At 41.7% G+C, this 18,193-nt stretch overlaps 1 protein-coding gene across 1 annotated transcript in view; it reads left to right on the top strand.

The window, feature by feature from the left end:
* Positions 1–18,193, top strand: part of LOC117442300 (transmembrane protein 131-like) — a 116,289-nt gene that overhangs the window by 61,037 nt on the left and 37,059 nt on the right. The window contains 15 exon segments of the mRNA XM_071202394.1: positions 5,442–5,461; positions 5,464–5,626; positions 6,099–6,254; positions 8,544–8,576; positions 8,578–8,743; positions 8,746–8,971; positions 10,248–10,350; positions 10,352–10,430; positions 12,286–12,419; positions 14,051–14,172; positions 15,273–15,448; positions 15,942–16,052; positions 17,388–17,522; positions 17,630–17,734; positions 17,813–17,899. Of these exon segments, the coding sequence (XP_071058495.1) occupies positions 5,442–5,461; positions 5,464–5,626; positions 6,099–6,254; positions 8,544–8,576; positions 8,578–8,743; positions 8,746–8,971; positions 10,248–10,350; positions 10,352–10,430; positions 12,286–12,419; positions 14,051–14,172; positions 15,273–15,448; positions 15,942–16,052; positions 17,388–17,522; positions 17,630–17,734; positions 17,813–17,899 (1,816 nt within the window).

Here is an 18,193-nt window from a genome sequence, read left to right as displayed (position 1 = left end):
TCAACATGTAAGAAGTAGAAAGTACAGGTATTTGGGTTCAACCTGTAAGAAGTAGAAAGTACAGGTATTTGGGTTCAACATGTAAGAAGTAGAAAGTACAGGTATTTGTGTTCAACATGTAAGAAGTAGAAAGTACAGGTATTTGGGTTCAACATGTAAGAAGTAGAAAGTCCAGGTATTTGAGTTCAACATGTGAGAAGTAGAAAGTACAGGTATTTGAGTTCAACATGTGAGAAGTAGAAAGTACAGGTATTTGGGTTCAACATGTGAGAAGTAGAAAGTACAGGTATTTGTGTTCAACATGTAAGAAGTAGAAAGTACAGGTATTTGTGTTCAACATGTAAGAAGTAGAAAGTACAGGTATTTGAGTTCAACATGTGAGAAGTAGAAAGTCCAGGTATTTGAGTTCAACATGTGAGAAGTAGAAAGTACAGGTATTTGAGTTCAACATGTAAGAAGTAGAAAGTACAGGTATTTGGGTTCAACATGTAAGAAGTAGAAAGTTCAGGTATTTGAGTTCAACATGTAAGAAGTAGAAAGTACAGGTATTGTGATTCAACATGTAAGAAGTAGAAAGTACAGGTATTTGAGTTCAACATGTAAGAAGTAGAAAGTACAGGTATTTGGTGTTCACATGTGAGAAGTAGAAGGTACAGGTATTTGTGGTTCAACATGTAAGAAGTAGAAACGTACAGTATTTGGGATTCAACATGTGAGAAGTAGAAAGTACAGGTATTTGTGTTCACATGTGAAGAAGTAGAAAGTACAGGGTATTTGAGTTCACCTGTAGGAAGTAGAAGTACAGGTAATTTGTGTTCACATGTAAGAAGTAGAAGTACAGGTATTGGTGTTCAACATTGAGAAGTAAAAGTACAGGTATTTGTGTTCAACATGTAAGAAGTAGAAAGTACAGGTATGTTGAGTTCAACCTGTGAGAAGGTAGAAGTACAGGTATTTGTGTTCAAAATGTGAGAAGTAGAAAGTACAGGTATTTGAGTTCAACATGTGAGAAGTAGAAAGTCAGGTATTTGGGTTCAACATGTAAGAAGTAGAAAGTACAGGTATTTGGTTCAACATGTAAGAATTAGAAAGTACAGGTATTTGGGTTCAACAGGTAGAAGTAGAAAGTACAGGTATTTGAGTTCAACATGTAAGAAGTAGAAAGTACAGGTGTTGGGTTCAACATGTAGGAAGTGAAATTCAGGTATTGAGTTCAACATGGAGAAGTAGAAAGTACAGGTATTTGAGTTCACATGTAAGAGTAGAAAGTACAGGTATGTGAGTTCAACATGTAAGAAGTAGAAAAGTACAGGTATTTGTTGTTCACATGTGAGAATAGAAAGTACAGGGTATTGTGTTCAACATGTAAGAAGTAGAAAGTACAGGTATTTGAGTTCAACATGTGAGAAGTAGAAAGTACAGGTATTTGTGTTCAACATGTAAGAAGTAGAAAGTACAGGTATTTGAGTTCAACATGTGAGAAGTAGAAAGTACAGGTATTTGTGTTCAACATGTAAGAAGTAGAAAGTACAGGTATTTGTGTTCAACATGTGAAGAAGTAGAAAGTACAGGTATTTGTGTTCAACATGTAGAAGTAGAAAGTACAGGTATTTGAGTTCAACATGTGAGAAGTAGAAAGTACAGGTATTTGTGTTCAAAATGTGAGAAGTAGAAAGTACAGGTATTTGAGTTCAACATGTGAGAAGTAGAAAGTACAGGTATTTGTGTTCAACATGTGAGAAGTAGAAAGTACAGGTATTTGAGTTCAACATGTGAGAAGTAGAAAGTACAGGTATTTGAGTTCAACATGTAAGAAGTAGAAAGTACAGGTATTGAGTTCAACATGTGAGAAGTAGAAAGTACAGGTATTTGAGTTCAACATGTGAGAAGTAAAAGTACAGGTATTTGAGTTCAACATGTAAGAAGTAGAAAGTACAGGTATTTGGGTTCAACATGTAAGAAGTAGAAAGTTCAGGTATTTGAGTTCAACATGTAAGAAGTAGAAAGTACAGGTATTTGAGTTCAACATGTAAGAAGTAGAAAGTACAGGTATTTGAGTTCAACATGTAAGAAGTAGAAAGTACAGGTATTTGTGTTCAACATGTGAGAAGTAGAAAGTACAGGTATTTGTGTTCAACATGTAAGAAGTAGAAAGTACAGGTATTTGAGTTCCAACATGTGAGAAAGTAGAAAGTACAGGTATTTGTGTTCAAAATGTGAGAAGTAGAAAGTACAGGTATTTGAGTTCAACATGTGAAGAAAGTAGAAAGTACAGGTATTTGAGTTCAACATGTAAGACGTAGAAAGTACAGGTTTGAGTTCAACATGTGAGAAGTAGAAAGTACAGGTATTTGGTGTTCCAAAATGTGAGAAGTAGAAAGTACAGGTATTTTGAGTTCAACATGTGAGAAGTAGAAGTACAGGTATTTGGGTTCAACATGTAGAAGTAGAAAGTCAGGTATTTGTGTTCAACATGTGAGAAGTAGAAAGTACAGTATTTGTGTTCAACATGTGAGAAGTAGAAAGTACAGGTATTTGGGTTCAACATGTGAGAAGTAGAAAGTACAGGTATTTGTGTTCAACATGTGAGAAGTAGAAAGTACAGGTATTGTGTTCAACATGTAAGAAGTAGAAAGTACAGGTATTGAGTTCAACATGTGAGAAGTAGAAAGTCCAGGTATTTGAGTTCACATGTGAGAAGTAGAAAGTACAGGTATTTGATTCAACATGTAAGAAGTAGAAAGTACAGGTATTTGGGTCAACATGTAAGAAGTAGAAAGTTCAGGTATTTGAGTTCAACATGTAAGAAGTAGAAGTACAGGTATTTGTGTTCAACATGTGAGAAGTAGAAAGTACAGGTATTTGTTTCAACATGTAAGAAGTAGAAAGTACAGTATTTGAGTTCAACATGTGAGAAGTAGAAAGTACAGGTATTTGTGTTCAAAATGTGAGAAGTAGAAAGTACAGGTATTTGAGTTCAACATGTGAGAAGTAGAAAAGTACAGGTATTTGAGTTTCAACATGTAAGAAGTAGAAAGTACAGGTATTTGGGTTCAAACATGTAAGAAGTAGAAAGTTCAGGTTATTTGTGTTCAACATGTAGAAAGTAACAGGTATTTGTGTTCAACATGTGAGAAGTAGAAAAGTACAGGTATTTGAGTTTCACATGTGAGAAGTAGAAGAAGTACCGGTATTTGAGTTCAACATGTGAGAAGTAGAAAGTACAGGTATTTGGGTTCAACAGGTGAGAAGTAGAAAGTACAGGTAGTTTGAGTTCAACATGTGAGAAGTAGAAAGTACAGGTATTTGTGTTCAACATGTGAGAAGTAGAAGTACAGGTATTTGAGTTCAACATGTAAGAAGTAGAAAGTACAGGTATTTGTGTTCAACATGTGAGAAGTAGAAAGTACAGGTATTTGAGTTCAACATGTGAGAAGTAGAAAGTTCAGGTATTTGGGTTCAACATGTGAGAAGTAGAAAGTACAGGTATTTGTGTTCAACATGTAAGAAGTAGAAAGTACAGGTATTTGGGTTCAACATGTAAGAAGTAGAAGGTACAGGTATTTGAGTTCAACATGTAAGAAGTAGAAAGTACAGGTATTTGTGTTCAACATGTAAGAAGTAGAAAGTACAGGTATTTGTGTTCAACATGTGATAACTCAAAGTAAAGTACTGATACCAGAAACATATACTAAGTACAGTAACAAAGTATTTGTACTCCACTACTTCCCACGTCTGCTGTAAGTGAACCAGCGAGTGAGAGCTCTTTAAACACGGTGATTTTGGTCTGATTTAAAGCACTGCATGGGATCTTAAGTGTGTGTGAGTGTGTGTGAAGCTCTATTAATACTCTGTGGCTGAGTAAGAGGATGAATCGACTCTCTGTCTCCCCCCTCGCTCCATTTTTTCTTCTTAAAGTTAAAGTCCACTCCCAAAATAAACACTTATTAACTCGTTAAGGGTTCACTTGAAGCTTGGGAACTTTAGAGCTGTAACCAAATGAACACTCAATGCTTCTGTTGAGGTTTTAAAGGGCGCACGTCATGCTTTTCCAGTTATCACCGTCCCCTTGTTGTTATGAAGGTTTTCTGCATGTAAACGGTCTGCAGAGTCAAAACCCTCAAGTGCACCCTGTAGCGAGTAAAGCTCTAACTCAGAGAAGACCTGTCTGCTGCCCCAGAACGCCTCGCTGGACATTTCTATTTTTTCTTCCTGGGTACAGTGACGTGCCCGTATCCAAATGGACCCATTGTTCCAAGTGGACCAATCCGCGGACTTCCTCACACACACACACACACACACACACACACACACACACACACACACACACACACACACACCACACCTCACTCTCAATCTTTTCTCAGCTGCAGCTTCGCCGATTTCTCCTCCCTGAGACGGCGGGACGCGGCGAGGCTGTGAGTCGGTGTGTGAGCACACACACAAACTCCCAGCCAGGCTGCGGTTGTGTGTGTGAGCACACACACAAACTCCCAGCCAGGCTGCGGTTGTGTGTGTGTTCGGGCTGGGTTTCGCCGTGTCTCGCAGACGGCCACTGGGCTCACAGGGAGGGGGGGGGGCAGGAGCTCCAACAAGCCGTTTAGGACAGAGAGTGAATACACAGACTTTACAGAGATGCTGTGAGAAACCGATGTGAGTTTGGAACATTGAACAATGTAAATCTATTCTAGTCGACCTCAGCAATGGAAATATGATCAGTAGAAATGGGACCTTTAAGATTTGAATGTCTGACATTATATCTTAAGATGTTATCAGCCTAAAAAATATAAAGTCCTTAAACAAAATCCTAAATTAGATTAATTGTAGTAATCAGTTTGATTCGGTTCATCCAATGTTATATATCTGTTAGTAAATGTAGGAAAGTATGACCATCAAAATATAGATAAAGTAGTAAAAGTATTCATTCTGCAGATTAGTCGCACTTATTTAAAGATTAAATAAATATGGATGTAGGAATATTTGTTTCGATGATGTTGTGAATTCTTTCCCTTTTCCAGAGTTTGTTTGGTTTACCGAAGTCTGAAACAATCCTAATTTAACGAAAAGTATAACACTTAAAATATTAGTGTAACATAATTTGTGTCGGACACTGCGGAACAAAAAACAATGAAAGACATGTGTTAAAAAAGCTGCCTTCAATTCAAATGTTAAATTAGGACTTCAGCTTAATTCCAGCTTGTTAGGGTGACGACATGAATACATCTTATGTCTTACATAAGGCTGTCTTTCTGTTGTCTTTTTTTTGTTGTAAATGTTTTTACTTTAATCTCAGAGATACAAACAAATATTAAAATCATATGTTTTCATCATAAATTTACCACATTATTGAAAATATAGTATTTCTTTTCCTTACAATTCCCCCTTCTTCCTCCTCTTCATAATTATATATTTGTTGAACCTATCCTTTCTTCTCCTCGCAGGTTTACACCCGACTTCACGTCCTCCGAGTCATCCGGGAGCTCAAGCTGGTGACATGCGGAGGCTCTGAGTTCGTGTTTGTCCTGAACGCCTCGCTGCCGTACCACATGCTGGCGACGTGCGCCGAGACGCTGCCCCGACCCGGCTGGGAGCTCGAGCTCTACATCATCGTGTCTCTCATCATGAGGTGAGCTCCATCAGCAGCCAATACAACACACTTTGGATTTAGACACAGCTAACGTAACGTTTATTCTTATTCTTATTTGGATCCCCATTAGCACTCGCATGAGCATTGGCTATTCTTCCTGGGGTCCTCGCAACACAAAACATACATAAAACAAAACAGCTCGTACAGGAATTTCATGCAATTTACAGTGCGATATGAAATGAAAACTAAAATGGTGATCCAACGTTAGCCATCACAAAACCAAACTAAAAATACAAGTAAGTAATACATAATAATACATGCCCAATCTCAGCATGTTTAAATCAGAAATCTAGAACTGCTTTTAATCTGTAATTAATGTTGTGTTTTATAGATTTTTCTGTGTGTTGTTTTAAATGTTTTTATGATGTTTTCTTTTACTGTGTGAAGTTTTAGAAAAGCGCTCTATAAATAAAATGTATTATTATTATTAACATTTCTCTGGTGTCTCCAGCTCCATGTTTCTGCTGGTGATCGCCACGGCCTACCTGGAGGCTCAGAGCATCTGGGAGCCGTTCAAGAGACGCGTTTCCGTGGAAACCAACTCCACCATGGAAACCGGGAGGCCGTTCAATCTCAGGGAAATCGTCCAGATTCACAGCGACTCAAAGTGAGTGGCTAAAGAGTTAAAAAAAACACATGATAGCATCAATGTACAGAAAGATATGTTAGTCTGGTTACGAGGAATCAGAAGCAGACAATCCTTTAGACCAGGGGTGTCAAACTCAAGGCCCCGGGGGCCAAATCCGGCCCGTGACTTAATTCAATGTGGGCCCGCAAGAGCATACAAAGAATATAATAAGTTTATTATACGGTTACACGCCACTTTACAGGAGCACGTTGCCCATAAACTACATGTTCCACAATGCATCTTGTTTTGTGAGTATGCGCACTGAAGAGACTTGCCAATTATTTGCCCTGGACTTCTGCTTTCAGACGTAGTTAATTATGAAGTTATTACACTATCCGGTAATAATCCAATGCAGAGGAAGTTATGTATTATAAATAATACATTATTTTATATATATTAAATATATTATATATGTATATTTATAAGTCTTAAAGTCACAACCCGGACCTTTGAGTGCAACCATAATGCTGATGTGGCCCGCGATGAAATTGAGTTTGACACCCCTGCTTTAGACCCTACAGCAGGGAAATGTGCATTATTACAGCAAAGGGGACAGTGAAGATAAAATGCAAATATACACATTTGGAAGATCTGATACATGAGATTAACACTTCCGGCTCCGCCCACTTTTGGGGGAAAACAAAACAATTCAAATTCTGAAGTTTTTGCCGATCAGAACTGTAAGAAAACCGTGGATTTTTGGATCTTCAAAAGAGCCCGATTGCGATGGCCAGTCAGGCAACAATTACATGAAATAATTGGAAATCGACGATCGGGCTCGATATGTGGTTAAATATAGCAGTTGGTGATCGATGTCCATGGATGAGAGTAACATCTACGTCACTTTACGGCCCCCGCCCACTCTGGATTTGTGTTAATGTTTGAGGTGCAAATAAACGACACAGCAGCTTGTTGGCATGACACAAACTATTATTTTCCGTCTCGCTCATGAGAGTAACAGGCCGGCGAAAGATTACAGCCTCGCCTACTGATTTTAATTTAACGATAGATCGAGCCCGATTGTCGATTTCAAATGATTGAATATAATTGTTTGCCTGACTTGCCATCGAAATCGGCGCTTTGAAGATCAGAAATCCACGGTTTTCTTACATTTCTGAAACGGATTGGCCAAAACTCCTGAATGTGTATTGACCCGCCTTTTTTTTATTAAGGTGTTCCATCAATTATTAGGGAGGTCATGATTTTCGTATATCATGAGTCAATATTAATATATTTAATTCGGCACTAAAGCCTAGCTAAATGTTTTCATTAGGGCTGGGCTTTTTTCAAAGATAAATCTCGATTGGAAGAACAGGATGTATTTTTTATTTTTGTCTGGATATTAAGTATAATGAAGGGGTCTCGAAATAGTTTGTATACTTGACTTAAAAAAAGTACATGATGACTTTATTGTGAAGGAATGAGGCAGGTTTATGATTTCAGAACTAACAATGTTTTTAGAGGTGTATTTCCTTTGTTATTTATTTATTGTTTGTTTATAAAATGACAGACATTGGTTTCACAACATCCTCAAAAGTCTTGTCTGCAGATATTGAGTTAACTCGGGGGCGTCCGCGGGGTCTTAAAAAGTATTACAAGTTGATAAATCAATTTAGTGAAAATGAAGGCTATTAAAAAGTATGAAAGGGCATTTTCCAAGGTATTACATTTTGTAGCTTGTTTCCAATAAGTATATAAATGGTCCAGAGAGGTTGTGTTCTACAGTCTGCCTGAATGTAGTCATGGCGTAGGTGTGTCGTGTGATTCTGTGGAGTTTATTGATGGCATCCCGTTGGGTTTGACGTCATCTGAACAGGACGTCGCACGCTCACTGCTTGATAGCGTGTGAAGGTCCGTTTACGCCGGTTGCTAAGCAACATCGTTATGGGGAAATGCAAGTCTGCGTCCAAATGGTTGGAAGATAAGGAGGAAGGACAATCAATACTGTATATGTCAATGTGAGGTAAAGTGTGTCGCCAAGGTAACCGGTTAGAACTCCAAGTGGCGATGAGGTCTTAACATGTGTGGAGAGGGTCTTAAAAGGTCTTACATTTGACTTCAGGATTCCTGCTTATACCCTGTACCTGTCATGGAGCATTACATTTAACTGAACATAATTCTAATTGTTTTCTTTAAGTATAAACTCAATCTGGTTGTTACAAAAATATTTGCCAACTAATCGATTAATCTCTGCGGCTCTAATCACAAGTAGGGTACATTGAAGCTAATGTGGTCTTAATTTAACACAATTCTCCTCTCCCCTCTCAGGTTGAATGATTACGGCGACCCCCCGCTGAGAGTTTTACTCCTCCAGTAACGGAGCCTCGAGGATCGGCGGTCGCCAGGGAAACAGCCGCACGTTCCCAGACTCGGAAAGCCAGGACAAACGTTCCCGACTCGGCTTCTCCCGCCCGTCTATGCCAGCTTCTTCCTCCTCCCCTTCCTCCTCCTCCTCCTCCTCTCGCAGCTGAGCAAGGACCCCCCCGTCTTCCAGCTGACCAACCGCAAGCCCCGCAGCTCCAAACAGCCAGAGCTACAGGGTTTCTCCGGGTCAGCGCTGCCTCACAGGGGCTCTGACGGCTCTGATGAGTACAACAGCCTGGTCGGAGCCATGGACAACGACCTGGACCGGCCAGAACCGCTCTGCGCTGCTGAAACCCCGCAGGAGCAGAGCGTGCAGGCCGTACAGAACAAAGGTAGGGCAGAACATTTCAACTCTGAGTTGTGACCACTCAATGACCAGATAATAAAGTCTGAATGAAAGTATGCTCAAAGCCGTGTCAAACCCGGCCCGTTTCTGGTTGCGTTTCCACTCGGCGTAGTTTCCGGCTAGCGGGTACTTTTTCACAGTTTTTCTGGCTCTCGGAAACCGTGGTTCTTTCCGGACCAACAACCGGGCTGAGTGACAGAAACTAGTGACAGAATCGCTGGCAACTGCAACACAATGAACATATTTGAAATGATGCCGAAGTAACAACACGCTGATACCGGTGAGTAAAAACCATGAATTAATGCTTTGACAAGTCTGCTAGTGGAGCCTCGCAAATGGGGGTGCTGCAGCCCCCCACACCCCCCTCCTTCCCGCGTCCATTCGCGCTGTCTCGCAGACCCCACGCAGCAAGCAGGAAATGAACCCAGCTCACACTGTCCCCTCCTCACAGCCGTGCAACGTCCCGCCAACACGGCCCCCAGACCCCACGCAGCATCTGTTTGTCCTTACTGGTGTTGTTTCCTGGTTGCTAACAAACGCCATGGTAACACATAATCAACACTGATGTTCCGCTGTAACGGTGGTGGAACTCATCAGAAACAGAGCTGACCAATCAGAGCACAGTGGGCTCACAGGGAGGGGGGGGGGGGGGGGGCAGGAGCTCCAAACAAGCCGTTTAGGACAGAGAGTGAATACACACACTATTACAGAGATGCTGTTTGAGAAACCAATGTGAGTTTGGAACATTGAACAATGTAAATATATTCTAGTCGACCTCAACAATGGAATGATGATCCGTAGAAATGGCCGTGACACGGGACCTTTTGAATCTGAAGTTGCAAAGCTTTCCTTCTTGCAAATGTGTAGTTTATTTTGTTATTTAAATGTGTGTATTTGCCTGATGAACGTTGCCTGTGAGTATAAATACATATGTTGGCAGAAATTGGCAGATGTTGCACAAGCTTATTTGCAACTGTTGTGCAAACTTGTCCCTTTTCTGTGCACCTGTCGACTGAAATGCTTAAAGTGCGTTTTAAGCTTCAAATAATGAGTGAAATTATATATTTAGGGAAGGTGCAAGAACCAGACGGGAGCAAGCACGGATACTGTGCATCAACGTAAAATAAGCCCCAGATCCTACCCTGAAATATATTTTCTGTACACTGTAAATATACTCATATGAGTCTTCATTACAGAGTAGGGAGTAGAAGTCTTCTGTAGTAATTCACAGGTACTTAAAGGTGTTTTTTAATTGTCTGCAGTGCTGGACTCCAAAGGGAAGCTGCGGGGGAAAACAAAAGCCCAGAAGAAGAAGGAGGAGAAAGAGAAGAAGAGTTTGGTGAAGCCTCAGGGAGACGAGCTGAAGAAACGGGGCGGATAACGACGACAGCTCCTCCACCACCACAGAGACCTCCAACCCCGACACGGAGGCCAACAGCAAGGAGTACGTCCTGTCGCTACACACACTTCCTGTTGTCACACACACTTCCTGTCGTCACACACACTTCTAGTCACTATACAACACTTCCTGTCACTACACCACTTCCTGTCACTACACACACTTCCTGTCGTCACACACTTCCTGTCGTCACACACACTTCCTGTCGTCACACAACACTTCGGCCAATCCAAACCACACCCTACCCACTACACACTACCCCTCCGTGAGGTAGTGAACTCCGTGGAGTGACACACGAGGCTCCCTCCCTGTCAGATGGAGGAATGTAAACTCAGCAGCAAGCTTTGGGACGGCCTCCCCTCTCTCCGGCAGAAACAGGAAATGCCGAAACTGTATGTAACAACGGTTTCAAATCAGCATCTCTTTGATAAAAAGTTGAAATGAATAACTCAAATAAAATTCCAAACATCTTTCATTGTGTTTCAAAAGCTCTTTTAGTTTATAAAAAACCTGATGTTTATACGCTTCTTAGTTTGTAAATATACACAACTTTATAATAAAATGCACACATTTAGTTTGATCCTAAGTTAAAACATATGAGGTCATCATGAGGTCGTTGACATCGCAGTTTATCAGTGGATGTTTGCTGGAACTACTTGTAAAGCAGCCTGTTTCCTGAGGACACACACAGCGTGACTCCGGTCAGGTAGAGACGCGGTCCTCCAGTCAGCACCGCTGCAGACTTGCTGTTTGAGGGCTTGATAGCCCACTCCCCCTCCACACTCGGTGCTTGGACAGCCCTGAATGTGGCGGTACCCTCCGCGCGAACGGAGGGTAGTGTGTAGGGCGTGGTTTTGGGATTGGGCCTTACTGTCATTACACACACTTCCTGTCATTACACACACTTCCTGTCGTTATAACACACTTCCTGTCGTTATAACACACTTCCTGTCGTTATACACACTCCTGTCGTTATACACACTTCCTGTCGTTATACACACTTCCTGTCGTTATACACACTTCCTGTCGTTATACACACTTCCTGTCGTTATACACACTTCCTGTCGTTATACACACTTCCTGTCGTTATACACACTCCTCCGTCGTTATACACACTTCCTGCCGTTATACACACTTCCTGCCGTTATACACACTTCCTGCCGTTATACACACTTCCTGTCGTCACACACACTTCCTGTCGCTACACACACTTCCTGTCGTTATACACACTTCCTGTCGATACACACACTTCCTGTCGTTATACACACTTCCTGTCGTTATACACACTTCCTGTCGTTATACACACTTCCTGCCGTTATACACACTTCCTGTCGTCACACACACTTCCTGTCGTCACACACACTTCTTGTCGCTACACACACTTCCCGTCGCTACACACACTTCCCGTCGTCACACACACTTCCCGTCGTCACACACACTTCCTGTCGTCACACACACTTCCTGTCGTCACACACACGTCGTCGTCACACACACTGTCCTGTCGTCACACACACTTCCTGTCGTCACACACCTTCCTGTCGTCACACACACTATTGTCGCTACACACACACTTATTGTCGCTACAACACACTTCCTGTCGTCACACACAACTTATTGTCGCTCACACACACACTTATTGTCCGCTACACACACACTTATTGTCGCTACACACACACTTCCTGTCGCTACACACACACTTCCTGATTCTGACATTTTCTAGATCTTATTTTCTTTTTCCAAGATTTTTCATCTTTTTTGTATGAACAATGGATTTCTAACAATCGATCCATTATGAAAACAGTGTTAATTCATATTCTTGGTTTACCAGCCCCTACACGTCACCAAGTGTCGCTCATCTACCACGGAAATGTCTGTTAACGAGCTGCTTTCACTCCTCTCAGGAACCGGTGAAAAAGAAAGGCGGGACAGTAACGACGGGGAAAGTGAAAGAAGAGCCGTCAATATCCTCCTTAAACCCAAACCCAAGAAACCCCGCCATCATAAAGAAAGAGTGCCCGGTGGAAAAATCCAGTCTGTCCATTTATTTTATTGATTTCTATTTTCATGCCTTTTACCTCCTCGTGTCTCTTAACCTGTTCAAATGTTATATTCACTGCATCTGATCTGAGGGGAATTTCTTATTTTTAACTTGTGAAAACGCAACATCTTGCAAGAAACAGCGTCTGAGGGCTTCTTAACATTTAACAAACTATGAATGTGTCATACTCCCTTAAAGGTGGGGTAGGTAAGTTTGAGAAACCGGCTCGAGATCGCTAGAATTTGAAAATACACAACCAGAGAAAATCTGCCACTTCCTTACCGAGCCCCTCCTCCAACACACACGAACGCCACATGACCAATGAGGGCACGAGATCAGTTTGTGCCCCGATGGAAGGCTGACAGGCAGGTAGGCCATGGTTGTACTTTTTACAGTATCACGGCTTCCACAGATGACATTTGTTTATGTATTTTTTGTCAAAGCACTTCAGATATTCATTGCTATCGGGATGTTCAGAGCATTCCATGGAATATACAAAAAGTGTATCTCGAGCCGGTTTCTCAAACTTACCTACCCCACCTTTAACGGGAAGAAACTCAGCTTTCAGACAATATTAACAATTTTTAGCTAAACGAAACAAAACGGTGATACCAAGCTTCTGAATTAGCCCTGAGCGAAAAAATGCTAACGCACTTAGCACAGAACTCAAGGTAAAATACCCTTATTACTTATCGGATCAGCTCAAAGATATCGATTGGCAAGCGGAGATTCCACAGATTCCAGACATATAAGTATCATCACCGAGCGATCAGAACTCGCGGCGAAACGACAACAACACAAAAAATTAGCTTTGCGGAGCCAAAGAAACGGCTGTAAACGATACAAAAAACGCTGCTGAAGGTTAATCCAATGTGTCTGTCACTTTGAAATGATTACTGATAATCCATCTTCATATTTATGTCAATAACGGCGATTTCATATATAGCTGCTATGATAGCTACGAGAGTGTATGACAGCTTCCGGTTTTGGGCATTCTGGCTACGCAGCACTCATTCACCAATGGGTAATGTTTAGATGGATTTTAGGAACCTCCCCTCGATTCGATTGGCTCTAACGGTTCAAACGAGGTGTCAATCATCAACATCGACCGAGGGGGGCAGAGATATGGCAAATCAACCCAAATGCTAAATCTCTCTAAAAAGGTCAAAGGTCACTTGTTTTGCATCAATCTTGATACAGGGTACTTATTAATGTTATAGTTTGGATTCCTAAAGCTTTTAGTCTACTATCCCATCACTCAAGGGTGGTTTTCACTATAAGTAAAGTTTTTTTTGTTGGACGGACACTATATTTTACATGTTTTCACTATGTTCAATCTGAATTTACTTTAAAATAAAAAACATCTATATTGATTCTGACTCGTCTACGTCCAACTCACAGGTTTATCCTAGCTTTGAGAAAACAGATTATTAATTTACCCCATTTAGAAGTGAAGTTATAGTCATTTGTTCTGGGCATGTTATTTTCGAGCCTGAGGTCTGAAAACAGGCTCGGGGCTCAACGGGTTAAACTGCTTGTGCTGTATGAAAAGTGTAAATAAAGCTTTATACATTATTATTTCTTTCTATAAAAAAGTGCTTTTAATGACGAGCGTTTCCTGTGTTCAGTTCTCTGGAGCTTCCCTATGTGACGCCGCTGGAGAACAAACAGCGGAAGAGCTTCACCTCCAAAACTCTGCACCCGCTCTCCGTCATCCCCAAGAGCCGGCCGCCGCAGAAGCAACCGAGATGTGAGTTTCTGCCTTCAATGTCGTCGCTTTGCTTCAGCACACACTCCCTGTTGCTACACACACTCCCTGTTGCTACACACACTCCCTGTTGCTACACACACTCCCTGTCGCTACACACACTCCCTGTCGCTACACACTTCCTGTTGCTACACACACTCCCTGTCGTTACACACACTCCCTGTCGTTACACACACTCCCTGTCGTTACACACACTCCCTGTCGCTACACACACTCCCTGTTGCTACACACACTCCCTGTTGCTACCACACTCCCTGTTGCTACACACACTCCCTGTTGCTACACACACTCCCTGTTGCTACACACACTCCCTGTTGCTACACACACTCCCTGTTGCTACACACACTTCCTGTCGTTACACACACTTCCTGGTGCTACACACACTCCCTGTTGCTACACACACTTCCTGTCGTTACACACACTTCCTGGTGCTACACACACTCCCTGTTGCTACACACACTTCCTGTTGCTACACACACTCCCTGTTGCTACACACACTTCCTGTTGCTACACACACTCCCTGTTGCTACACACACTCCCTGTTGCTACACACACTCCCTGTTGCTACACACACACACACATCCTGTCGCTACACACACACTTCCTGTCGCTACACACACTCCCTGTCACTCACACACTTCTGCTGTATATAGTCAATGTGAGGTGAAGTGTGTCGCCAAGGTAACCGGTTAGAACTCAAAGTGGCGATGAGGTCTTAACATGTATGGGAAGGGTCTTAAAAAAAGGTCTTTACATTTGACTTCAGGATTCCTGCATACACCTTGCTAAACACAAACAAGCTAACAGATATAAAATGTACTGTTTTTAGATGGAGTCTGGTGGCTTTAAAGAGAGCACAGAGAATGGCTTTAGCTCCCCTTCAGACCGGGTGCAGTGGTGAAAATATAGCTTGCATTTAGACTGAAATTGAAGTTTTTTGGCGTCTTAAAAACACTCCCAAAGCAGTTTATTGCTGCTGTAGAAAAACACGCCGTCTGTGAAGAATACCTCGTGCAACTCTGCTTTAAAGCATCCAACCAGCTGATATGTGAATTGTTACATCGGCTGACTTCCCTTTCTGTTTCAGGCGCAGAACTTCAGCGCCCCCATCCTGATCCCCGCACACGAGTCTCGGTACATTTTCTCCCTGCTCTTCCGACCTGTGCGACCCTCCATCCACATAGACAGCAACATCCTGCTCATCACAAACGCATCCAAGTTTCACCTGCCTGTCCGGGCCTACACCGGCTTCCTGGAGGTACACAATGGAGCTTATTTACCTACCATCAAAGCGGTGCTGAACAAAGAGCATATTAACCTTTATAACTTTCATTTTTATCACGTAAAAAGTCTGTTTCATCATAAAATACCGCTACTGAAGCAGTGAAGTTGGCAGAAAAGGGGTTAAAATGTATGCTTTCCAGACAAGCTGATAAACTGCATAACAGATAACCGCAGTTCCTTGAAATTGTGATTATGAGTTGATCATTTACAGTCGTTAGCTTGTAGAAATGGAATGTATCTCCAGCTGTTTCTGTCTCAGTTCAATTGCAGACTGATATCTTTATGAGGAACTAGTTTTTTCTTTGCCACGTTGAAAGCTCTTGTGAAGAAAAACAGAAGTCACATTCAGTTTTCAGTTTTGACCATATATGTCTTAAATGTCTTCATGTCTTTGTAAGGCAGGGTAGACATCCTGGTTCTTGGTGATATGCGTAACGTGTTTGTTTTTTGTCGCCTTTTTCGAAAAGCCTCTGGTCCTGCCTCCCAGTCTGAAGGAGAACATCCTGGACTTTGGGGTCCGCAGTGCAACAGACACAAGCAGCATCATATTTGTGGTGGTCAACAGTAATCCCATAGAGGTGAGGTCACGCAGAATGCTGCTTTTACTGAACGAGCACACGAGGGTTCAGTGGGAAGAGACACAATACAACCACACAATGACCAAAATGTGAGCCTAAAAACCCAAAAGCACAAAAAACACCAACAAAGTGACACAAAGGAGTGCAAATTTAAACTCGACAGTCAAAACACACCAAAGCTACACTAAAGAGACACAAAGGGACAGCTGTTTGACCCTAAATAGCTAAAAGACACACAAACATAGACCAAAGAGATACAAAACTACCCCAAAAGACACACAAAATGACCCATAAGAGACACAAAACTTCTAAGAATCAACCAAAATCAACACATATTGAAACTCAAAATTAAAAACTTCCCCAAAAGAGACACAAAAGGACAACGGTTTGACACAAAACAGCCAAAACACACACAGAATAACCCCTAAGAGACACAAAACTACTGCAAATCGACCAAAATGTAAACATATTGAAATTCAACATTCAAAACACACACAAAACTAACCCAAAGAGACACGAAAGTACATCGGTTTGACAATAAATAGCTAATAGACACACTAAAGGACCCCTAGGAGACACGAAACTAGCGCAAATCGACCAAAATGAACACATATTGAAACCCAAAAGTCGAAACACACACAAAACTACCCAAAAAAGACACAAAAGGACAAAGGTTTGACACTAAATTGCTAAAAGACGCACAAGAATAGACCAAAAGATACAAAACTACTGCAAATCGACCAAAATGAACACATATTGAAACTTAACAGTCGAAGCACACACAAAACTATCCCAAAGAGACACGAAAGTACAACGGTTTGACACTAAATAGCTAATAGACACACTAAAGGACCCCTAGGAGACACAAAACTACTGCAAGTCGACCAGAATCAACACATATTGAAACTCAACAGTCAACACACACAACTTCCCCAAAGAGACCAGGGTTTGTCTAAACAGCCAAACACACACTGAAGGACCCCTAGGAGACACGAGACTACTGCAGATTGCAAACGTACAGACAGCGTTCTGCCAAAGGACTCCCTTCACAGTTGTTTGTGTTTAATAATAATAATAATATATTTTATTTATAAGCGCACTTTTCATTTGCGTAAACAAAACTCAAAGTGCTACAAAATTAAAAATTAAAAAGGGTGAAACAAAACAACAATAAAAAAACAATTAAAACAACATAATAAAAGCTGTGACATTCATGCCCGCATGGCATAATGTGGGGGATTTAAAAATCTAGTTAAAGGCTATTCTAAAAAGATGCGTTTTTAGGCCTTTTTTGAAAGCCTCCACAGTCTGTAACTTTTCCTTTCTGTCCTGCAGCTGGAGATAAAGTCGTGGCTCGTCACAGGAGACAGTATTTCGATGGAGCTGCTGAAGACGGAGAAAGGAAACGCCACCGTGGCTCTGAACCACCTCCGAGAGCTGCAGAACATCTCCGCCTCCAGCCACAAAACTGTGAGGATTTACACCCTTTAAAGAGACGCGGTTAAGATTAAGGTTATTCTTGCGTATAAAAACACACACTGACCAACTTTCTTTGTCTTATTTTCCTCTCTTTAAAGGTGATATTGGCGTCCGGCTATTATGCCGCATTCAGAGTGACACTGGTGGCCAAAGCACTGGAGGGCCTGTATGATGGAGCCATTCACATCACCACAGACTACGAGGTAGGAAGCCAATCAAAAGCTGCTATTTTTAAACCAATCAGTAGTCAGTCTAATGTTCCCTCTTCTCCCCCCCGTCAGATATTAACCATCCCAGTGAAAGCTCTCATCGCAGTGGGGACGCTAAGCAGCTCTCCGAAGCACATCGTTTTACCGGCTTCGTTTCCAGTGAGTAACCCGGAGGCCTGATTCCAAACCGACCCACACACATGTTTGCGCATTTCCACTATGTTTGCGCGTTCACATGGAGGGTCCGCCGACAAGTGGGGAGTGTGTTATCAAGCCCTCCGACAGCGAGTTAGTGCAGGCATGAAAAATGCTGTTTACAAATAGTTCTGTGCAAACGTTTACTAGTAAATTGCACCGAATAAGAGACATTTAATATTGTATTCGATGTAAACTTGAAGGTTAGACTTACGATACGATAATACTTTACTGTCAGATCAATCGGACATTTTTCTT

This window comes from Pseudochaenichthys georgianus, unplaced genomic scaffold, assembly GCF_902827115.2.
Source record: "Pseudochaenichthys georgianus unplaced genomic scaffold, fPseGeo1.2 scaffold_408_arrow_ctg1, whole genome shotgun sequence".
Classification (NCBI taxonomy): domain Eukaryota; kingdom Metazoa; phylum Chordata; class Actinopteri; order Perciformes; family Channichthyidae; genus Pseudochaenichthys; species Pseudochaenichthys georgianus.
Note: the sequence above shows the minus strand (reverse complement) of the source record. Positions and strands in the feature narration are given on the sequence as shown.